Source organism: Aedes aegypti, chromosome 1, assembly GCF_002204515.2.
Source record: "Aedes aegypti strain LVP_AGWG chromosome 1, AaegL5.0 Primary Assembly, whole genome shotgun sequence".
Lineage (NCBI taxonomy): Eukaryota > Metazoa > Arthropoda > Insecta > Diptera > Culicidae > Aedes > Aedes aegypti.
The window spans coordinates 213,494,089-213,519,569 of NC_035107.1; the positions used below are offsets into that span (position 1 = coordinate 213,494,089).

The following is a 25,481-nucleotide window of genomic DNA, read 5'->3' on the forward strand; positions in this document are numbered from 1 at the left end:
TCGTACCACCTGTTCAATCTCCTAAATCCACAGGTGCTTGGAATATCCTGCCTCTAGGGCCTGCAGGCAACTGGCCGAATCCGTAAGAATTACCATCTCGTTTCTTATGTTGGGGATTGAAACCACCTTCTTTATCGCAAATGCCTCTGCAGAGAAAACGCTGCATTCTTTTGGTAGACTTACAGTCCCGGCAAGACCAATATTGAAGAAGGCGGCCCCTACCGTGTCATCGCGCTTGGAACCGTCCGTGTAGACGGCGCTCGAGTTGTGGAAGCGTGTCGATAATAAATATTGGACGACTGGACTGAGTTTCTATGGCGGATCCCCGGATCCTCTTCACGCGCCGAATCAAAGGGAGAGTGTTGTTATGGCGGTTCTTCGAAAGAATACGGATGGCTGTCCTCGCTACGCACTGAAGCAGTTCAAATGGTAGGGTGCCCGCTTCGGCCATGATCAAATTTATCGGGCTAGTGACAAACGCTCCGGAAGCAAACCGAACCATTTTATTACATGCCGGGGCGCAAAGCTGCTGGTCCTCCTCGGCTCACCAATCCGACTCCGTACGTCAGCTTTGCAGTTACTAAAACCGATCCGACTTGCAGCAGACTTGTCCGATTGCCTCGGGGTAAATTGACTCCGTTCATCTGGAGTATTCGTAGACGTGACTCACATGCTTTCTTTGCAATCTTGCAATGGGGGGCTTGAATGTCAACGTACGATCCAGAGTGATACCCAGATACCTCAGCCGGTTGGGTTTTGGGATGGAGCATTCGGGCTGCAGTAGAAAATATGCGACTTTGCCGCAGACATTGCGAACCCAACACTCTTCGCCCATGTACAGACAGCCTTCACGGCGGTATGCAGTTTTTGATGTAATCCTTTGTCGAGAGCCCATAGAAGTTCGGCTAGGGTAATATCAACGTTGTACGCGTCGCCGGTATCAAACGAAACATCTCAGCTGCCATTTTCGCCATCTGAAACGATGGAGGGTTGCTAGACGTCGCCGATCTTTCGCCGTAATACGTCGCCAGTTCTTCCGCTTCTTATTCGGGGTTGTCCGTGCATCCATTTGGCCGGTTGAGAACAACTGAGCGTCACTGCCGATTTCCGGGTTGATCTGTTGTAGACGTCGGAGCGACCGAAGACACTTTCTTCGCCGACGAATTGCCGCTTTTACCTCGGGGCACCACCACGGTACCGCTTTTAGTCCGATTCGGCCACTAGTTCGCGGGATGGACTTTTTTTCTTTTTTTTTTTTCCTCATCTGTAGAGCCTTTTAAACCACTGCTTCCATTATTTAGGAATATTGTGGTATGACCCATATTTTATTTGGTGCTCATCAAATATCCTTTCACAATTGAGATGTGATAGACATTGGTTGATGTGTCACACTGTCCCAACTGGGCACAACTCGTTTTATAAAGTCTATTACCCTATTAGGACTACCTTGCCAAATTTCCAAGGGCTCTAATAACCCTTTTCCAAATGTTAACGTTCTTTGATTAAGCAATGCTCCGCAGTTGCAGAGTAAATGCTCAGCAGTTTCGTCTTCAGCTTGACAAAAACGACACTCAGAGGATCGTATTTTTCCTATATTTTTAAGATGATACCTACTTGGGCAGTGACCGGTCATCAGGCCAGTTATTACCCTAAGATTTCCTTTATTAAGGTGAAGATGAATCGAAGCCAAACCTCAAATTTTCAGGAGCACAAATCTGGAGAACCAAACATCCGTTTGAGCTGAAAACTTAATCGATTGGTCACAGGCTGGTGATGATCAATCGATTAAGTTTTCAGCTCAAACGGGTGTTCGGTTCTCCAGATTTGTGCTCTTGAAAATTTAAATTTTGGCCTCGATTCATCTTCACCTTAAGATTCAGTATAGCCCGGGCTTTAGCTAGACTGGGTTTTATGAATCTTTTCGCTTGCTTGGATGTATCCGTGGCGTTCCAATTGGATTCTACCATGGACATTTCCCAATTTTTCAGTTTCATCCTGAGAGAGCACTCAGGAATACCACAGAACGGTTCAGGGCCGACAAAGCTCGAAGCTGCACCCTGTCTTGCTAGATTGTCGGCGATTTCATTCCCCTCAATTCCACAATGGCCGGGCACCCAGTACAATGTAACTTCGTTCCTACAGGCCAATTGCTTCAAAGAAAGAATGCATTCCCACACTAACTTTGATCTACATGTGAATGCCTTTAGAGCATTCAAAGCTGCTTGACTGTTTGAGAAAATACAGATCTTTGCAAACCTATAGTTTCTTTTGAGACAAACATTTGTAAGTCAATGATGGCTTGTATTTCAGCTTGGAACACGGTGGGACTGCGCCCCATAGCGATTACCTTGCTGATACCAGGACCGAAAACTCCAGCTCCGGTATTGTCGCCCATCTTTGACCCGTCGGTATAAAACACAATAGAACCTGCACGTAAACTTGGCCCACCAGAATCCCAAGTATAGCGGCTTGGTTTAACCACTTTAAAGGGAACATCATAGTTGGTCTTCGTTGTCATCCAATCTTCAATTGTTTTGTTATCTGAATTCAAATTGAATTCCTTGATGATTTTCATGTGACCAATCAAATCACCATCTAGTATTTTATTATAATGAATAAACTGCAAGGCATTTTTTGCAGCTTGCAGTTTAATGAATTGATGCAAAGGCAGTATATTAAGAAGGGCATCCAAGGCAACCGATGGTGTACTTTTCATTGCCCCTGTCATTGATATACAAGCAAGTCTCTGCAACTTAGCCAGCTTCTTCTGAGCGGTTACCTCATTTGTCTTGGGCCACCATACCAGTGAAGCATAACTAATTTTTGGTCGGACTATTGCTGAATAAATCCAGTTTACTATATTAGGTCGCAGTCCCCAAGTTTTTCCTAGGGCTTTATTGCAGACCCATAGGGCATTAGTACCCTTACTTATGACCTTGCTCAGATGAGAGTTCCAGTTCAATTTCTTATCCAAAGTAACACCAAGGTGTTTAACTTCTTCCGAAAATTGAATTTGAACTCCATTCAAAGAAGGCTGTATAAGCTTTACCTTTTTCCTTCTGATAAAAGGCACGATAGTAGTTTTTGAAGGGTTTACGTTTAACCCCTCTTTCCTACACCATTTGAGAGTAATGTTTAACGCAGTTTGCAACCGATCGGAAATCGTGTTATCAAACTTTCCACGAACTAAGATGGCCACATCGTCGGCATATCCTATTACCTCAAAACCTTGATCTATTAAATTTCTAAGGAGTTCGTCTACTACAAGAGACCACAGTAAGGGCGATAACACTCCTCCTTGAGGACATCCCTTCGTAGATCTTATAGATATTTGCGCACCTCCTAGATCAGCAGAAATTGTGCGACCCTTGAGCATGGTCATAACCCATTCGATAACACTTTTATCCAAGCCCCTTGCTTCCATGGCTGAAGTCATAGAGCTATAGGATGCATTATCGAATGCTCCTTCAATATCGAGAAAAGCAACCACGGCTATTTCTTTGGCTTCAAGAGATTTCTCGATTTTATTTACCAGCGACTGCAGCGCCGTAATGGTAGATTTACCTGGTTGATACGCAAATTGGTATTTACAAAGAGGCATTTCTATTAACCCTCTAATACCCAAATTTTTGTTTTCGATCTAAATATTATTTTTCGTTATCTAAAATCGTTCTAAACACGGTTTGGGCAATGATTTATTTTTCTTCGCAAATTTATGAATTTTGGTTTTTGATTTTTATTATTTTTATTTTTGAACATCCCTATCCTTTAAATTTTTTCCTTGAAGCCTCTTCTGGATACTGATTTTTGACAATAATAAAAATTTGAGTTTTTACTATACTTTTGAAAATATGATTTTTTAAATATTTTTCTGGAACATTTTTTATTTTCCTTGTAAATAACGGAAAAACAGATTTGAAATCATTTCAATACCATCAGGCTCTTCTTCTGTGATAGGTTGATCGTAGAAAAATATAAAAGGTACGATTTTTTATAATACACGTTAAATGAATCCCAGGCATTTGTAGGTTATATAAGAATACAATTTTTCAAACAATTTTTAATAATACAAATAAGTTTCAAAAATCATAAAAAACTTTTCTTATATGCGTGTTATGAGTTAAGGTTTAAGCCAAAAATAAAATCATTTTAATTTCCGAGCTATGAAAAAATACACAAAATTCCAAAGTGTACCCCGTCTAAAGGCGGGATTGGGTATTAGAGGGTTAAACTTGTTGACTTGATGAAGTCATCAATTATTTTTTCCATTGTCTTTAAAAGAACAGAGGAAAGGCTTATAGGTCTAAAGGCTTTGGGAGTTGTTTTATCCTTTCTTCCAGCTTTTGGAATGAAGACAACTCGAACCTTTTGCCACGCTTTTGGAATATATGAAAGCGCAACACTTGCTTTGAATATTTCGGTTAAGAGCGGACAAAGCGTCTCTTTTCCTTGTTGCAGTAAGGCTGGGAAAATATCATCTTTCCCGGCAGATTTGAAAGGCTGAAAAGAACTCAATGCCCATTCGACCCTCGAAGGCGTGAAGATTTCACAAGCTTTCTGATAGGCGTTTATCGACCATACATGTCTTGCCTCATCTGAGACCTGTTCTTCATCTGAATATGGGATCGATTCAGGGAAATGAGTTCTCATCATTACTTCCAGTGTTTCAGAAGAGTCAACAGTATAACTGCCGTCTTCTTTTTTAAGGCAACCTAGACCATTTGAATGGTCTTTTGAAAGGACTTTGTGCAGCCTTGCAGCTGCAGGAGCGTTGTTGATGGTTTCACATACCCGTCTCCAGTCCTTACGTTTGGCGTGCCTTAGTTCTCTGTTGTATTCTGTTAGGGCTTTTTTGTATTCAACCCAATCTAAAGTGATCTTTGCTCTATTGAACAACCGCCTGGATTTCTTCCTCAATCCTGCCAGCTTGTCATTCCACCAAGGCACATCCCTGTTAGATGACCTTTGTTGAATAGGACAGCTAGCATGATAAGATGAGACCATTTGGTCAATGATCCCATCAGAGGCATTTTCCAGTTGTGAAACAGTCGTGAACTGTTCACCGTTATACGAATTCTTATTCGTTAAATGAAAACGATAGAGATCCCAATTGGTTTTCTTCGGGTTTCTATAGCTTTCTGTTATTTCTGATCCAGCTTTAAAATCGAACCGGATTTGTTTATGATCTGACAATGATTCTTCATCAGAAACATGCCAGTTCACAATCTTCTCCGATAACAAGTCGCTACAGATCGTGAGATCAAGAACCTCTTGTCGGATAGAGTTTACAAAAGTAGGAGAATCACCTCTATTACATATGTCTATGTTGTTAGACGACATGTAGTTTAAAAGATCTTCTCCTCTTTTATTAATATCGGTGCTGCTCCAAATTGTATGATGGGCATTTGCATCGCACCCTATTATAAATTGGGCATTAATTTTCTTACAGTAGTTGACAAAATGAACGACAGAGCATGGAGGCACATCTTCAACATCTCCAGGAAAGTAAGCAGAAGCAATACATACCTCCGTTTTCCCACGGATAGTTGGCACCTCTACTTTGATCGCAACAATGTCTCTACGGATAAATTCTGTGATTGGGACAAATTTTGTGTCCCTATTTACAAGAATAGCCGTCCGTGGTTTGGACTGAGTTTCGTCGTACAAAACTCTACAACTGCTCGAAGGGCAACCAAGTACCCTTCCATTATTTACCCAGGGCTCTTGAATTAGTCCCACATTGATATTTTCTTTGGTGAACCTTCTGCTGAGCACTGCTGATGCGCCCTTTGCATGATGAAGGTTCACCTGGATAATTTTGATTCGATTCATATTACATTAACATGCTCCCACTCGTATCAAGCCTCTGATTTGAGGCTAAATATGAGTAGCCGATTATTTCGGAGAAGTACAAGGTCAACTGCGCCATTGCTCCGGGTAGCACAGTAAGGGCATAATACTGTGGAGGGTGCCCTGGTACTCCACAGGCACCGTTCACGGTTAGGTTTCTTTTGACCCCCCTAACCATTCATTCCTAGGCACGGTATGCTTTTAGCCGCATGACACCATGAATTAGGGGCCACCTGTATGATGGACTTATACCACCGGAACAGGCAATCCGTAGTGTTATTTGGACTTAGTCGCTGCTGCAATATTTTTTTCGGTTAATCTTCCTACATCCCATTCGATCTCTGGGCGAATAGTTTCTGCTGTAATAACGGCCAGTCAGCTTGCTCGTAGAACCATTTTCGTCGCGTTGTTTGCTAACATGACCACCCGAGTATGGACACTGCAATCGGGAAGTGATCGCTGCCGTGCGTGTCTGATAAGGTCCGCCAGGTGAACCTCCAAGCCTGGCTATCTGAGCAGATGATCACATCGATCGCCGAAGTGTTGCCCGGAGTTGCTGATCTGTCATTCAGGATAACCACTTGCTTTGTCAACGTTGTTTCAGCAATGATTCGCCCAAGCGCGCTTGATTGGTGCGATCCCCATGCGATGTGGTGAGCGTTGAAATCTCCCAGCAGCAAAATAGGACCTTCTAGCTGATCGAATAGTTCATCCAGAGCAGTCTGACACTGAGTTGAACTCGACGGAATATACACAGATGATGATCTTCCCGTCGTGGCTTGGGCAACGGTCTTATTCGCGTTCGAGCTGCGCGTAAAACGCTTACTTGTCATCATCAGTGCTTCCAAAGTATGGGCTATGCACGTTGTTTGTGCTGAAGTCAAAGAATCGGCTTTTAATTCTCATCGTGCACATTCTTCCATTGATCGGCCACCACCCGATCACGCGCCTTTGCATATCATCAATCACTATAAAAGCTGTTCGCAGCTCACGTGTGTTGCCGCAGCTCTGGTAGATGGTATGGTTACCTCTAAACGTTCGAACCATTGCTCCTGTCCAACACACCTCCTGCAACGCTACAATTCAGAAACCACGGACCTTCAGTACTTCGGAGAGTATGCGTGTGCTTCCGGAGAGATCTGCAGTTCCACGTACCGAGTTTCCAATCGCTAGTCCGTTTCCGTCGCTCTGATCTTTGCCAATTGTTCGGGTTCCTATTCTCTCACTGACGTTTCTGTGTCAAGGTATTTGTTCAAAAAAATATTGGAGTAATTTTTTGAAGAAATTGCTTGAAAAAAATCAAATTACCTACGTCACTTAACAAATTTCTTAAATTACTCGAGAAATATTTGTAAGGACTGCTGAATGCAGGATGAAATACTGTAGACATTCCCAGATAATTTTTTGGAGGAGCTTCATGAGGAATCCCAAATAGGAATTCTCGGAACAGTTCGTAAAAGAAATCTTGCAATAAATCTCGGAGTAGTTTTTGAGAAAATCGATATGAAAATCACTGGATGAATTACTGGAAAAATCAGCGTAGGAACTCCTAGAGAAGTTCTTGTGGTTTTCTGGAAAAATCCTTAAATGAGTTCCTTGGAAGAACTTTTGTAGGATTTTTTGGAAGATTTCCTAGAGTAACAACTGGGGAAATCGATGAATAATAAGGTTTATCACTCTGGAGGAACTGCTAGGATAGCCTCTACGAATATATAGCGTAGACGTGCTCAAGGTTTTCCTAAAGGAAATTATAAAAAAAATAAAAATCTCATGAAAAATCGCTGGAAGGATTCCTACATCGATTTCTCCGAAAACTGGTAAAGAACCGTAAGAGGAATTTTTGGAATGACCCCTGGAGAAGTCCTTGGGAGTATGCAAGAAAAAAAAAACAATCTGGAGAAACAACTCGAAGAATTCCAGCAGCTTTTCATGGACAAATCTAAAAAAGGAATGCCGGAAGATCCCGCTTTTCCCGTTTCGATGGCCACACCACAATTAATACTTACGCATCGTTATGCAGCCGCCACGTCTTGGTCAGATGGGTGTCGTCCCCGGGTCGAAGATGTTGCGGATGCCGTCGCTGTTTCTGCGCCTGTTCCAGCTCGCTCCAACAGCCGGGAACTTCGGCCGAGTATGGAGTCAACATTTCGTTGAACAGTGTCAGCGAATATAGCACCTTTAGGGTCGGTAGGGACAGCTCTGGCTTGTAAGCCAGGAGCGCATCGGCCAGATGGTTCTCACCGGTGACACTGGCTCCCGATGCCACCGCGGATGGCATCTGCGGAGGCGAAGACGAAGTCGAGGGTGTTGCGTCGTATTTCAGTAGATTGGCAGCTGCGCTAGAGGCAGCGCCATCCACTTCAGCGTATTGTGACCGATCCGCTCCAGCAGCTGCCTTGCTACCATTACCAATCACGCACGTCACGTCGTCGTCTCGTTCGTCGCTTGAGTCCGCGTCCAAGTCGTAGAAAGAGTAGAAATGTAGACAACCTTTGGCGGTGCAACCACACAAGCGTTCCAAACTTTTACAGTAGGTCGCCGATACAAAGTGGTCGTCTTTTACACTAGCTTCCGATACTATGTTCAAAGTCTTCAGCGAAAATATTCGCAATTTTCCGTCCTCGCAAGTCATTACAAAGATGCCGTTTTCGGTGTCCGGGCCACCGAAGCTTCGTCCACTGCTGTCACATTTCGGTAGCATAACGATTTCAACCGGACTTTCTTCGTCGGATAACTGTTTTACCACTGGATCGCCAGCTTTTATCAAGCCATCTTCAGTCAGGAAGTACAACAGTAAAACAGTTTTCCAGTCTGCTTCTTCAATCTCCTCCGGGATTTCCTCTTCATGTTCCTCTTTCTCTCCCTCGTCTTTCTTTTCGACCACTTCCTTTTCATCGTCTTTGGTCGATTCTTTTTCGTCAGCAGTCGCTTTCGGTATTAGCCGCAGAACCACCAGCAGGTACTTGTTGTCACTCGAGGGAATCACTTCGGCGATGCGATAGTTATCGTGCCACTCGGCGGGAATCTCGATGTACTGCAGCGGAATACAGTTGATGTCACAATTGCCGGACGAAACGCTGCTGGTGGCCGTCGACAGGGCGGATGTTACGTTTGTGTTTGGACTGCTGCTGCTGCCCATGGTGCTGATACTGGTGACGCTATCCGGTTGCGAGGACTTTACAGAGGACAGCTGCGTTGATGAACCACTGTTGGAACCAGCGGCAGACGGGGGTGGTGGTGGAAGTGAAATGCAGGTGGGTCCTTTGACAACCTCCATGTGTCCCGTGGGCGAAGATGGGGAATCATCCGATGCCGGTTTGTCAACAGAACCCACCGAAGGGGAACCGGAAGCTTCGATCAGTTTTCGCAACGTGTCATCCAGCTTTGCACCGAACTGCTGGCACAGTGAAGGATCGTCTTTCTTCAACGTTTCTAAATGGATAAGTTTATCAATCGATTCCAACAGCTGGGACTCCGTGTTTCCGGAAAAGAACTTCATAATATCTTCTTCGTACTTTTCGTCAATGGTGCTAAGTGAGGATTTCTTCGTTGGTGGAATGACAGACACATTGGAGGCTTGGTTCAGCTGCTTATTCCCACCTTCGTCACACGACGTTGACTCTTCCACATTGTAGACAATCAACAGCAGTGTGGTTCCCGTTTCGTCCTTACCATCCACCGTTTCAGTGCTACTAACCCGAATTCCACAAACAATTTTCGATCCCAGCATTTTAGGTTTCAAAGATAGTGATGCCACTTTCGATTTGCTAACAAGTCCTGCATGTTTCATATAATACGTGGAGAGAGCCGTAAGTTCGATGCTGTTCACAACTGCGCTTCGACTGATGCTTGTAGTCGTGAGGATGTCCGGATGCAGTTTTACCTTGAAGTCGTGAACCTTGACCAGCTGACGCTCCACATTCCACACGGTCACATCGGCTGAAGGATTTCCCGTGCAGAACACATTTCCTCGATCACCCGCCGATATGATGGAGAATCCATCCGTGGCAATCGCTGGACTCGTTGCATACGTTACCGACAGCGGTACATTTTGGGTGAATTCTCCCTTCACGAAGGGACACTCCGGAGAGTGGCGTTCGTGTTCGCTCCACGGTTCGTCGGTTTTCTCCCAGCAAACCAAGCACACATTGCACGTAAAACACATCGCCCGGTCGTCGTTCCCATTGTCCCCCGGATAGTGATAGAACCCGGCCTGGGCCATTTGATCCGGCAGAACCCACTTGTAGTCCATGTGAGGCCAACCCTCAAACGTTTGCCGCCGGGTCGCTTCCGAGAACATGTAGAAACGATTCAGGGCGGATGGTTCCGTGACACGTGCGCCTTCCAGTAAATCCGTCAGCCGTTCATTGATGGCGGAGGCGATCGCTAGCGCTGGGATGTGGCGATCGAGTCGCTTCAGCTGCATCACCATTTCGCCAGCTACCATCCGGAGCGACGAATGGGACAGCTCCAAACAGATCGTTTCCCACTGGAACGAAAAAAAAACAAGCGTCATTGGTCACGGTTTTATTATAAAAAAGAGTCTTTTAAAACTAAGAACAGGGATCGATTTCTACGGTACCAATTGTTATGACAATCCCTAGGAGGAATCGCAAAAATCTTGACTTAGAGTTTTTAATTAAGGTAGCAGGATCCATCATTGATTTCGAAATTTTCAAAAGCAGTTTTTTCGTTTAAAATCAAGAAAATTTACAGGAAAATTTGTTCACTGTATTCTATTCTCGAAACGAAACACAATGAACATATTTTCATCGAATAATTTTTAGTTTTGAACATAAAAACTGCTTTTGAAGTTTCGATGATGACGATGATTACGATGACGGAGCGTTGAACGTTAAGAAAGTTCAAAATAGTCCATCTTAGAATTTTTCAAACCATCAAAAATGTCAAAGAAGTGGCGCAAGTAATTTTCAATCAGCTTGAGTTTGATTGGCCGCTCGTGGTTGCTACTCCAGTATCACCAGAACAGAAGCTCTCACATTAGGAACCAACCAGATGACTGCTCGGTACTACTAGACATCTTCAGTGTATACATGTTAGTGATTTTCTATTTTTGGGCAACAATGGGGTCTGCCACTTAGGGGCCCAGATAGCCGTAGCGGTAAACGCGCAGCTATTCAGCAAGACCAAGCTGAGGGTCGTGGGTTCGAATCCCACCGGTCGAGGATCTTTTCGGGTTGGAAATTTTCTCGACTTCCCAGGGCATAGAGTATCTTCGTACCTGCCACACGATATACACATGCAAAAATGGTCATTGGCATAGTAAGCTCTAACTGTGGAAGTGCTCATAAGAACACTAAGATGAGAAGCAGGCTCTGTCCCAGTGGGGACGTAACGCCAGAAAGAAGAAGAAGAAGAAGGGGTCTGCCACTTCAGAATGCAGATCAATGAGGGGAAGGGGAAGTAATTGATGTTGTATTTAAAATTTGAATACAGTTAACTGGATATACCCATGCATCTACACCAGTTTATGCTGGAAAGTGGTATAGGGGAAAGGTAATTCTATGGCAGAGAGGCTTGCTTGCGGTTAGCAAATTGCCATTGCCTATTAATCAGGCGTAAGGAAAGGCGTGCTATAATGATGGAAGAATGGAAGCATGAGCGAACGGTTTCCAGTCCGTCTCAGCAACTTGTAGGTTGAAGCGCCCATCTAGCGAATAGGGAGTCGTGGGTTTGATTCCCACCGGAGCACGTGGTTTCTTTTCGCAGTTTCAATTTCAATTTGTACATTTGACACGTGTTTCGTCGAAACGTCAAAATCTTATAACAGCAATATTCCTTAGGCGGGAATTGCCTACAAATTGTTCATTAATTAACTGTACAATACCATTTTTGGACAACAATCGTATTGAGGAAGAACAAAACTTTCGACATTTAAGTACCGGAAGAAATGGATATTGATGAAGAATTCTAGTTATAATTAGCACGAAGTATTCCGGCAAAACTTTAAAATTATGAGGGGTTTCTGTCGGGGATTATTCTGAACAATTATCGATATGGGAATGGCTATGGGAATTTCTTTAAAGATTCTCTCCAGAATTCTAGAATTCTCTCTTAGTGGTTTCCTCTAGTTATTCTACTTTGAAGTTTTTCCAGGAATCCATGGGCTATACTAAGGATTCTACCAGAAATTCTTCCTGTGATTCTACCAGGAATTTTATCAATAATTTCTCTAAAACTTTATCAACAGATTCAACCATATTTGGTCATGAAATCTTTACAGTGAAATCCTAACTCGTTTATGACTTTCAGGCTCGGTTCTCTGGATTGGCAAGACAATTATGCTCCCCTGAAGTGTTGCAATGCTGGTATTCTTTCGACCGGCTGTAACAATACAGGACGGACTCAATTATACTGAGACTCGATTATCCGGCGATGCGATTATCCGGCATTCGATTATCCGGAATTTTAGGCTCGATTGTCCGAAGTATGTTTTTTGATATTCTTGTTTTTCAGTTTTTATGCATAAATTTGAGACAATTTAGTATTGCAATATACAATGTGAATAGTTTACCAGTTTGGAAGGGGGGGGGGGGGGGGGGGGGGGGCTTGGAAACGAATTTTTAAAGTATGCTGATCAAAAAATTTGTTTGCTTCTCATGACCCCTAATGTTCCTAGAACTAATTTCTGGCTACGCCACTGCATCATACAAATAAAACCATAAAAAGATAATATTTAAAGTTCTTTTATCGCAGACTTGTACTATGCGTATTAAAATAGGGAAATTTACTTGAATTTTCAAGTCGATTTTTTCTATTGAAAAATACCATCTCAAATTAAAATTTGCAATTATCCAGGATTTCCTCCATTGATTCTTTTAAAAATTAATTCAAAAGAGATTGCTATAACAATTTCTTCAAAGATTCCGTCAGGAATTACCCTAGAAGTTAGTTCCAAGGATTTCATTATGCATTATTCACGAATATAATTACGAATTCTTTCAGATATTTCTCAAGAAATTCATCGCCAGAATTTTCCTCAAGGATTTCACCAGGACTTTTCTCAGGGCTTCCTTATAGGACTCCTCCTTAAAATCTACCAGGAGTTGCTACAGACATTCCAAAAGGAATTTCTTCAACGATTCTTTTATGTAGTTTATCTACAGAGTCCTCCAGGGATTTATCCAAAAAACTTCCCAATGGCTTCATTCAGTGATGAATCACAATGCTTCCTTCAAGAATTCCACCAAAAAATCCTCCAAAGATTTATTTAGGAATTCCTCCAGTGAAACTTCAGAAATTTCTAAACAGATTCTATAAGGATTCATTCTCTGCGATTCCACAAGGAATTCCTCTAGAAGTTCTTAAAGAGATTGCTCAATGAATCCCTCTCAAGAAATTAATACAGGCATTCCATCTAAAATTCCAGCAGGAATTGCTCGAAAATCTTCCAGTGATACTTCCAGTGATTTGCCTAGGTATACCGGCCGAAAAATTGGAGATTTTTTCCAGAATGTTTTGGAAGAACCTCTAGAGAATTCTTTGAATTCCCGGTAAAATCACCGGAAAAATATTTCCTGATAATTTTTCTGGCGGGACTCCTTATAAAATCCCAAGAAGAAATCTTGACGAAATTCCTTAAGCAATCCCTGATATAATATCTAGAGAATTGCAGGTGCAACCTCCGAAGCAGCTTCTGATGGAATCCCTATAGAAACTGATAGAACCCCTGTAGGAATACCAGGTGGAATCTCTGAAGAAACTCCTGATCCCTGATAAGATTCCTGATGAAACTCCTGATAGAATCCCTAGAGGAACTCTTAATGATATCCCTGGAAAAAATCCTGATGGGATTTCTCGGGGAGCTCCTGATATAATCACTGGAGGAACTGATAGAATCTCTGGAAGAATTCCAGGTGGAATATCTAAAGGAACTATTGATGGAATCCCTCGTGGAACTCCAGATGGAATCCCTGGAGGAATTTCTGGTGTAATAATTGTAGGAATTCCTAAATATATTATTTGAGGAACTCCAGATGGAATCATTGGAAGAACTCCTGATGAAATCCTAGGAGAACTACTTATGATATGCCTAGAAGAAATCCTGAAAGAATTCCTCGAGTTCCTCTCCTGATATAATCTCTGGAAGAAGTCCTAATGGAAGCTCTGGAGGAAGTCCAGGTGGAATCTCTGAAGGAATTTTTAAACGCGTCCCTGGAGGAACTCCTGATGACATCCTCAGAAGAACTATAAGAGGTACTCTTGATAGAATACCTATTGGAACTGCTGATGGAATCTCTGGAGAAACTCCTGATGGAATCTTTGTAGGAATTCCTAAAGATATTCTTGAAGGAACTCCTGATGGAATCATTAGAGGAACTTCTGATGTAATCTCTAGCAGGGAGTAAAATTATCGGTCACGGCGATAATCATAAGCCTATCGCTCAAGCCGATTTCCGGAGAAAAGAGACGTGCGATAATATCCTACCCGTCCAGCACTGCGAGAGTGTGCTCTCACGAGATCTGCAGCAGCGAATTTATATTATCACCAGCAATGAAAAGCTGGCTTCCTTCTTTTCTACTCTTGTTTCGTTGTTTTGAGTGTCCTTCGCTTCCGCATGTAGCTTTTATATACCAAATTTCTCTCTCCCTTTGTTCAACTGGCGTGGTCGAGTGGTTATGATGTACACGCGTTTAGAAAACGTTTTTGTTAATGGGCATGGGTTCGAACCCCATCGGTGGCAAACATTTTTATTATTTCCCTTGTGATAATTATCGCGATAAGTTTAGAGCCGATAAAGTTGGATCAGTGCATATGATCGGACCGATCTTGGCTTTTCGTCAGTACAATGATCAACAATTATAGCAGTTCACCTAATCTGTTTCTCGCAGATAAAGGCGGCAATTTATTGTCGAGTTGCTAGAAAAATGCCTATTTTCGTCTCATTTACGCGATAATTTCATTCACTGATCTCTAGAGGAACTCCTGAAGTAAACTCCTGATGAAATCCCTGGAGAAACTCCTGATAAGCATAAGCATAGATGACCGCATAATTCGTAGTTGCTACTCCGTGATTGACCAGAACAATCGAAGTTGCACAGAGATTTATTGAATGGATGTTGGGATTAGCTTACCATTCTCAATATGCACAAATCGAGAGCTCAAAGTCTAAAAGTCAATAACGGCGCCGGCCACGTCCTTACGGTCATCGGGGAAAGGAAGGAATGTTAGTTCGACAACCGTTGTTACTAGAGACCGAGATCACCTCTGCATCTCCACAGTTGTCATGGAAAGAATATAGGGTTAGTGGGATAAGGTACAGATCTGGGAGTCACCATGTGTGCGCGACATGTTTGATCCTGCCCTCATCGCTCACCCCGCTGGTGCAAGCAACATGGTCGAAGGATCAAACACTACTCTAATTGTCCATGATTCCTTGAACATTAATAACAATCTAGAAGAAATCCTAATTGAAATTTTTTGAGGAACTCTGAAGATTCTCTGAAGGAACTTCTGATGCAATCCCTGGAAGAACTTTTGATGAAATCTTCAGAAGAACTCTCAGAGATGCTCCTGATAGAATCCCTATAGGAACTCCTGATGGAATCCTTGGAGGAATTCTCTAGAAGATTTTCAGTTGAAATCCCTGAAGGAACTCTAGATGGAATCGCTGAAGGAATTCTAAATGGAATCCTTGAATGAGCTTCTGATGAAATCTCTAGAAGAACATCTGATGAAATCCCCAGAAGACCTAGAGAAACTATTAATGGAATCCCAAGAAGAACTTCCGAGAGAATCCCCAGAGGAACTTTCGATGCAATCACTAGAGAAACTCCTAATTGGAACCCTGATGTAATCCTCCGTGGAACTCATGATTGAATCTTTAGAAGAACTCCTGATGTGAATCATGGAGGAAATTTTGATGGAATCTCTGATGGAATTCCTGGTATAATGCTTACAATTACTTGTAATGGAAACTCTCCTGATGGAATCCCTGGAAGAACTTTAAAAGAAATCCCATTACCTGGATGAATTCCTGGTGAAATTCCTGGTACAATCCTTAGAGGAATTCCGTATTGAACAAAATTCAATCATCGGTTGAACTGCTGGTATATTTGCTAAAGAAATAGGTTAAAGATTGTGGGAAAACGCCAGGGTAATATATAGAAACAATTCAAACGAATGAACATTTGCGCACAATTTGACATGCTGACGCCTATGTTCGTGCAACATCCCTGATCATGTAATATGCAGATAAGAAAATTATGTATTTTGAAGCAATTCACATACTTATAGCTTAAGATGAAACATCTCGAAATCTAAAGATGGCCGGAACAATGGCCGACTTCTCCCCCTTCTCACGTTTTTAAAGGCACAAAGCTAGAGAAATAGTTGGCAAACGTTCCTGACCTTCTTATTTTAAGCTTTCTGCTAGTGCACAAAGCCAAAATAAAAAGTGCATTGTTGTGGGATGCTTTCTACGCGAGATTTTTGCCTTTGAAGTTTTAGTGCAATCTTAGAAGCTGATTCCAAACTGTTTCACCTTAATCCAATTAATATTTATTGTTTTGGAACTTACATTTGAAAAGGGAATGTAGTAAATCCCCTGTAAAACTCGCAAGCCGCATGTGAAGAATTGAAGAAATTGAAGAATTCAGTTATTAGTTAATTTCAATATGCATTTAGATATCTATCAATGAAATTACGGACAAACGAATACAATGTATCGAATAATACCTTGAAACGCAATTCAATTTATTAAACAATCATATGGAAAATAAGAACAAAACAATTAATTTTCAACATAAAAAATATACATTGAATTCATTAACAATATCCAATAACTCACATGTGCATTTTTCATCAAATGTTTGTGATTGATCTGATTAATCTGATAAAAAATCAGTGCGCATCGTGCTGTGCGTACACGAATTCTCTCTGCTCTTGGAAGTTTTTTAAATCTACCTAAAGCAATAAAACAGTACTTCTCAGTGCTATAAAAATAGTACTTTTCAGTAGTGTTTTTTTTTCTACTATTGATCCCTTTACGAACCTTGTTTGGACCCGTGCCTTGGATTTTTCGTTGGACCCGTTAGCGAAAGCTAGCGGTGGTAATCCTTTTTGGACACCGTATTGGAAAAAAAACTCTTAGAAGGTCACGTCTTCTTTCACTAAACATGGCTGCAACTACAAGCAAAAGGAAGGGTGAATCTCTGATCTGAAAACTTCCTTCCAAAAAAGTGAGATTTAAAACTGTCACTAAAGGTGGCAAGAATGGAAGAAAGGACGTTTCTCCGGAATGCGCGCTTTCTTACAATGGTGATCAACATTAACGATAATTGCATTAAAATGAGCAATTAGTTCGATGCTCTAGACACATTTTCCGAACACCAAATCGAAGCAAAAAGTGCCGCCTGTCGTGATCAGTTGTTTCGAATTTGGGGATTCTAGGCAGGAGATCTTGAACTCCATTAGGAGAATCGAAGTTTCCTTCCAAATAGCAAAAAAAAAAAAAATAACAGGAGACTGTCGCGTATTGCCAGAAACTCTTGAAGATCGCGAACTTCTTCCCAAACATCTTAAAGAGAAGAAGCATACATGTTTTACTTATGACGACAAAACTGAACGTTTGTTCAAAGTCGTCTTGAAAGGTCTCTCAAGTGACTATAAGTCATCTGAAGAGATCAAAAATGGAGTACATGATTTACTTGGATTTTCCCCATTATGAAAAAGAGAACCCATTCTGGCATTATTCGGTTATGGCTTTCGCAAGAATATGTTTTGGTTCTCTTTAACAAAAGTGATCTAAATAATATTAAAGCTTTAGAAAAAGCTAGACTTATGTCCGTGTGATATGGAAACATTTCCAGAAACCTGGAGGAAATTACCAGTGCCCCACTCAGTGCCGTCGGTGCCAAAAGTTGGGTCATGGTCATGGGGCATTCGGATGAAAACTGAGACTGCACAAGCCCTTTGAAGTTTATATGGGGATTACTATGAGAAAAGTAAGCAGTTCATTCAATCGATCATAGTGTTTGCCCATGTGCTCTTGGGGATTAGAACTACGTTGATACTGTGAAATACAATTGTCAGCTACAATTTTGCCGAAGACCGTTTTTAAATCGGACGCCCAAGTAATTAGTTATTGATTTTTGAATGAGTTGTAAAACTTTGTCTATAATTATTGGGCTGTTCTGCGGGCATCACTGCATATGTGCAGTAAAACATAGTAGCCATGATTTGTGCGTGCTATCTTTCGCGCCAGGTGCAGCAATGTTGCCTGTTCAGAAGTTAAATGAGCACTGCTGAAGAATTTGTGACTGGATATAAATCAATAACTAATTATTGAGGCGTCCGATTTGAAAACGGTCTTCAGCAAAGTTGTAGCTGATGAATGTATCTCACAGTATCAATGTAGCTTTAATCCCCAAGAGCACATGGGTAAAAACTATGACCGATTTAATGAATTGCTTGCTTTTCCCATAGTAATTCCCATATAAACTTCAAAGGACTTGTGCAGTCTCAGTTTTCATCCAAATGAGTTCAAATTTTGGGAGGACACTCAGTATTTGATTTAGAATCGAATGAGCGGTGTGGAGCAAAAACGATTTTTTGAATCACTCTAATTAATATATATTAATGATATTAATATTGATGTTGAGAAAATTATCAAGTATGCATGGAGTTTTGCTGTTTGCCTGTTGCCGGAGTTGTCAAGGCAAATTGATTATTTATATGAAAAAAACAAGTTGTGTTTATTGTCAGATCGTCTCAGATCCATATGGTCATGATATCATTATGAGTGAATGGATCAGAAATACCTTTTAGTCAAAATATGTTCAACAATATATTCTTAAATACAATGAGCTCCCTTTATGGGAGTTTCATGTACCTACTTGCTAAATTTAGATACCGCCGTGAGAAGCCCACAAAGATTTTCTGCTTTGTATATTGAGCAAAATAGGGTTTCAATGCTAGTAATGGACCCCTTAGTAGCTGAAATTCATTTTCGAAGCTTTTCCGCAATGATATCTCAGACGCATATACATCTTGTGGAGTCTAACAACTAGTTCAATGTTTTTACTTTATAGTACGCCTATGAAACACACAAAATCATTCCATTTTTTCAGTGAAGTATGCATTTGGAAAACTGTTCTCCGAATGCCTATTATGGACCCTCTCGGGGTTGCATTCGAAGTTCCCCCGGTGGATTTTCATAGGAATAAGCAACCTAATTCCTATGAGTGTTAATTTTATGTTTTTCTGTAGGGGGGTCCATAACCAGCTTCGACTCCCTATATGAGAAATCCGTCCGATGCAACATCGACCTCACTGTTTGATGCCAACTCGCATCTGATAGTCTGTCTAGAAGGAAACTGGCACCTTGTACGATGCATCACATTCAGTGATTTTTTTGAGATTTCTTACGTGCCATACAATTTATTTTTAATTTTCATACAAAAAATCTTACCATGGGGGGAGGGGGGGTTGAAAAACCCCGAAAATTGTCTTACGTAATTAATGGATCGCCCCTAAGGAAGATACCACCAAGTTTATATGTTCGAATTGCGGGGGCAATCATAAGTCCAATTTTTGGGCTCGCCCTTCGCGTAGGCGAGTCGTCGAGGCTCGGGCCAGGTAGATGAACGATTACGATAACGGTCGTTTCCGGAGTTTCCCTGGTAGAGTTTCGAACAATGAATTTTTTCCGTTAACAATCGCTTGATTAAGAATCATACCCATCAGGTGGATTATAATCATGCTCATTCACAAACTAATTTTGTTCCGTCGGGAAGCCGTTCGAGTCTTTTAATTTCGAATGGATTTACGCAAGGAAAATCCTATGCCGATATCGTAGCAGGTAATTTAAACTCCTCCTCTTTTCATACTACGAGTAACCGTTCTAATTATTTCAAATCAAATGAAAAAAAAAAACCCTGCCGCCACAGGAAACTTCAACTCCGCCTCTTCGTCTACCGGAAATTCTAACGGAAAATCATCAGATAATGTACCCACTTCAAGTAATTTGTCTCCCTCTAATTTTAATTTTGCAACTGACCACTATGACTGAAGCAGTCCAAGTTGGTGTAAAATTCACAAATCAAATTGTTTTTGGATTACGTTTCTCTAATGGATCCAAATAATAATTTAATTTTTTTAAATTGGAATGCTTATCTTTTAATGGTAAAGAGGACGAGCTGTTTAATTTTCTTACGGTTAATAACGTGCATATAGCAGTTATTACTGAAACTTATTTGAAACCTGGATCCAAACTCAAAAGAGATCTAAACTTTTTTGTTTATCGTAATAATCGACTCGATGGAGCATGTGGGTGAGTTGCAATCATCATTCATAGGCGTATAAAACATCAACTGTTTTTGTCATTTGAAACTAAAGTTTTTGAAACTTTAGGTGTTTCTGTTGAAACACAGCTTGGTAAATATACTTTCATAGCTGCTTATTTGCCTTTTCAGTGCTCTGGGCAGCACGTTGAATTTACTCTAAACTGACTTGCGAAAATTGACTCGCAATAAGTCATTTTTTGTCATTGGTGACTTTAATGCCAAACATCGCTCATGGAATAATTCTCAAAGTAATTCCAACGGCAGAATTTTATTTGATGGGTACTCTTCAGGATATTTCTCAATTCAATACCCTGATATCCCTACATGTTTTTGCTCTTCTAGAAACCCTTCTACGATTGATTTGGTCTTAACCGACTCTAGTCACCTCTGTAGCCAACTGGCTACTCATGCTGATACTGATTCTGATCATGTCCCTGTTACATTTCAAATATCTCATGAAGCAATTCTCAATCCTAACAGCTCCACTTTCAATTATTTTCGAGCCGACTGGAATATATATGAAACATATATCGATAGTAATCTTGATGTTAACATTTCTCTACAAACAAAACTTGATATTGACAATGCTCTTCAAACTTTAACAAATCATATTGTTGAAGCCAGGGGCATTGCAATACCAAAATGTGAATCCGTGATTATAGGGTAGGTGTTCCAGTTATGGCCATAATGGTTCCCTATTTCGCCATACGTGATTACTTTCATGTCTTCAAATTTTGAAATTTTTTGTTTGTAGTAGTAGTTAGATTTAAGATAGATCTTGATGTTTAAACATTCAAAAAGATTTAAAATGTGAAAGTTATCAAAATTTCACATATGGCCAAATAGGGAACCACTATGGCCATAACTGGTACACTTTCCCTATATAATTATATCAGAAGGCCGGCTCCAAAGGCACGTTCCCCACCAGTTGGGAGATTTGTGCCATTGCCGATGATCTTAAACTCTTGATCCCTCTTAAAAACTTGAGGAGAAGGCAATTTCAACTGACGATGATGGAATATTCTACATCTTCATCAAGAAACTACCAGAAAGTAGCTTAATATTCTTAGTTTATATATTTAACACATCTAGCGTAACATTTGAAAAGGGCCTATCTGCAAAACGTAAACATTGAGAAATTCTCAATTGAAGATTCCGTACCATATTTAAAATTCCTATTTTAAACCCATTCGCATTTTTACTAGTTTCATACCTGTGTTCGACACCCATTAAAGTCTGTTGCGTGGCCCATTATGTTTCTAATCTCAAATAACACAACAACTCGTAAAAATTGTTGAATTCAAACATCATCGGCAGATAGGCCCTATTATGAATCTTCAAACCAGTTAGGCCCTTTCAGTTAGGCCCTTTGATTGAACATGGTTTCAGTTAGGCCCTTTAATAATTTGCTAATTTTATTGATTTTTGAATTGGTTTGCATAAATCTTGAACAAAATTTAGCGATTATGTGAATAAACACTATATAATAGCTAAATATTGGAAATTTTCGGTTGAAGATTCAGTACCATATTGATTATTCCTATTTCAAACCCATTCGATTTTTACTAGTTTCATATTTGGGGAAGATCCAAAAATGACGTCCATCGTTTTTCGGGATTTCTAGAACCCTTCTACTCCCTCTGTCACGCTTTTTCTAATACCCAATCCATGCACTGTCACATTTTCGTACATCCCCCCATTGGGGGAGGCCCCAATTGATGGACGTCATTTTCGGATAACCCCTTGTGTTCGACACTTATAATGGTCTATTACGTGGCTCACAACGATTTGAATTTGAAATAGCACAACAACTTGTAAAAATAGTTCAATTCAAACATCATCCGCAGATAGGCCCCTTAACGAATTTTCAAACCAGTTAGGCCCTTCTTGAATTTGCTAATTTTATTGATTATTGAAGTGATTTACATAATTCTTCGACAACATTTGATGATTATGTGAGGAAACAACACAATATCATACAAGCTAAATATTGGAAACTATTCTATACAAAATCAGCAACATATTGATTATTGATTTTTTAAACCCATTAACTTTTTTACTAGTTTTATACTTGTGTTAGACACTCATTATGGTTTATTACGTGGCTCACAACGATTTGAATTTGAAATAGCACAACAACTTGTAAAAATAGTTCAATTCAAACATCATCCGCAGATAGGCCCCTTAACGAATTTTCAAACCAGTTAGGCCCTTTTTGAATTTGCTAATTTTATTGATTATTGAAGTGATTTGCATAATTCTTCGACAACATTTGATGATTATGTGAGGAAACAACACAATATCATACAAGCTAAATATTGGAAACTATTCTATACAAAATCAGCAACATATTGATTATTGATTTTTTAAACCCATTAACTTTTTTTACTAGTTTTATACTTGTGTTAGACACTCATTATGGTTTATTACGTGGCTCACAACGATTTGAATTTGAATTAGCACAACAACTTGTAAAAATAGTTCAATTCAAACATCATCCGCAGATAGACCCCTTAACGAATTTTCAAACCAGTTAGGCCCTTTTTGAATTTGCTAATTTTATTGATTATTGAAGTGATTTGCATAATTCTTCGACAACATTTGATGATTATGTGAGGAAACAACACAATATCATACAAGCTAAATATTGGAAACTATTCTATACAAAATCAGCAACATATTGATTATTGATTTTTTAAACCCATTAACTTTTTTAACTAGTTTTATACTTGTGTTAGACACTCATTATGGTTTATTACGTGGCCCAGAACGTTAGTAATCTCAAATAGCATAACGACTCGTGAAAATGGTTGCATTCAAATATCATCAGCAGTTAGGCCCTTCAATGAATCTTCAAACCAGTTAGGCCCTTTCAGTTAGGCCCTCCGATTGGACATGGATTCAGTTAGGCCCCTCCAGTTAGGCCCTTTTATTAAACATAGTTCCAGTTAGGCCCTTTTGGAATTTGTTGATTTTATTGCTTATTGAAGTGATTTTCATAGTTTTTAAATAAAATAAAGCGAGAGAAAAACAATGTAATAGTTAAATGTTGGATATTCTCGGTTGAAGGTTCAGTACCTTATTGATTATATCTATTTCAAACCCATTCACTTTTTTACTTGTTTTATACTTGAGGGCCTTCCTTAGCCGAGCAGTTTAAGTCCGCGGCTACAAAGCAAAGCCATTCTGAAGGTATCTGAGTTCCATTCCCGGTCGGTCCAGGTTTTTTTCGTAATGGAAATTTCCTTTACTTTCCTAAATATAGAGTACCTTCGTACTTGTCACACGATATATGAATGCGAAAATGGCAACTTGTCAAAGAAAGCTCTCAGTTTATAACTTGGAAGTACTCATTGAACACAAAGCTTAGAAGCAGGCTCTGTCCCAGTGAGGACGTAATGCCAAGAAGAAGTATAAGAAGAATTCTTGCAGGGCTGTTACAAAAACAAACGAATTTGTTTTTGTGAAAATTGCGACTTTTGGAACTCGATCCACAACTAGAGGCAACAAATAAAAATTAACAAATAAAAATTATTCAAAATTTTTAATGAAATTGATTTTTTTTTTCAAGATAAAAAATCAGTTTTTCAACTAACTTCGCATTAAGATTATGATAAAACTAGTAAAAAAGAGAATGGGCTTGAAATAGGAATCAATATAGTACTGAATCTTCAATAAAGAATTTTTAATAATCAATGTTGATTTTCTCACATACCTAATCGATTGATTTTGATCTAAAACTTTGAAAATCACTTCAATAATCAATAAAATTAATAAATTACAAAAGGGCCTAACTGGAACTAAGTTCAATAAAAAGGCCTAACTGGAGGGGCCTAACTGAAACCATGTTCAATCAAAGGGCCTAACTGAAAGGGCCTAACTGGTTTGCAGACTCGTAAAAGGGCCTATCTGCCGATGATGTTGGAATTCAACCATTTTCACGAGTTGTTTTGTTATTTAGGATTTAAAACGTTATGGGCCACCTAGTAGACTATCATGAGTGTCGAACACATGTATAGAACTAGTAAATAGAAGAAAGGGTTTGAAATATGAATAATCAATATAGTACTGAATCTTCAATAAAGAATTTTCAATATTCAATGTTGATTTTCTCACATAATCGATTGATTTTGTTCTAAAACTTTGAAAATCTATTCAATAATCAATAAAATTAACAAATTCCAAAAGGGCCTAACTGGAACTATGTTAAATAAAAGGGCCTAACTGGAGGGGCCTAACTGAAACCATGTTCAATTAAAGGACCTAATTGAAAGGGCCTAACTGGTTTGAAGACTCGTAAAAGGGCCTATCTGCCGGTGATGTTTGAATTCAACATTTTTTACTAGTTTTTATGTTATGTTAGATTTAAAACGTTACGTGGCCCAGTAATAGACTATGAGTGTCGAACAAAAGTTTAAAACTATTAGATAGCAATGAGTTTAAAATAGTAACAATTAATATGTTACAGAATCTTCAATCGAGCATTTCTCAATTTTCACGTTATGCTGATCACTATACAAGGGCTAAATATTGAAAAATATGAAGAAAAATTAAAAATGCACGGAAGGGCCAATCTGATTTTGATCGAAATTTTCAGTTAGGCCCTTTTATGACCAGTTAGGCCCTCTTAGTTTTATCATTTTCAGATAGGCCCTTTTAAATTTGAATAAAATTACCATTAATAATGCATTTTGCATGCCCGTAAGAGTATGTAGGAGTAATTTACGTAAAAAATGATACGAATAATGAATAATCAAGTTTGTTTACATTTTGCAGTTAGGCCCTTTTCAAATGTTACGCTAGACATGTTTTCAGTTGGCATATTTTCCTGACAAATGAAAAAATGCTAAGGTTGTACTAATTTTAAAACCAGACTAAACTCCTGCAAATGCTTCTAGCTATCGTCCAATCAGCTTGCTTTCCTCCATCAGTAAACTTTTTGAAAAGCTCATTTTAAACAAAATGAATATCCACATCAATGAAAATTCAATTTTTGCCAATTAACAGTTCGGATCCCGCCATGGAAATTCGACTACTCATCAAAATTTGATTCGTTCCAACAAATCTGAACGCTATACTACTGGTCTGGCTTTTCTAGACATAGAAAACGCATTCGACTGTGTTTGGCACGAAAGCTTGATTGTAAAAAAAAAAAAAATCTAACATACATTGTTAGAATAATACAAAATTAGCTGTCAAATCGTACACTTCAGATTAATTATCAGAACTCCAGGTCTGAAAGAGTTTTTGTAAGAGCTGACGTTCCTCAAGGCAGCATTTTGGGACCAATATTATACAATATTTTCACATCTGACTTACCTGAG

The 25,481-nt window shown here is 39.8% G+C and overlaps 1 protein-coding gene across 5 annotated transcripts in view; it reads right to left on the reverse strand.

Annotated features, from left to right (window-relative positions):
* LOC5576283 (baculoviral IAP repeat-containing protein 6) overlaps window positions 1–25,481 on the reverse strand; it is a 104,157-nt gene that overhangs the window by 44,100 nt on the left and 34,576 nt on the right. For all 5 annotated transcript variants that reach the window (XM_021857500.1, XM_021857498.1, XM_021857495.1 and 2 more), the window contains exon 4: window positions 7,857–10,339. In XM_021857500.1, the coding sequence (XP_021713192.1) occupies window positions 7,857–10,339 (2,483 nt within the window). The remainder of the gene's footprint in view (window positions 1–7,856; window positions 10,340–25,481) is intronic.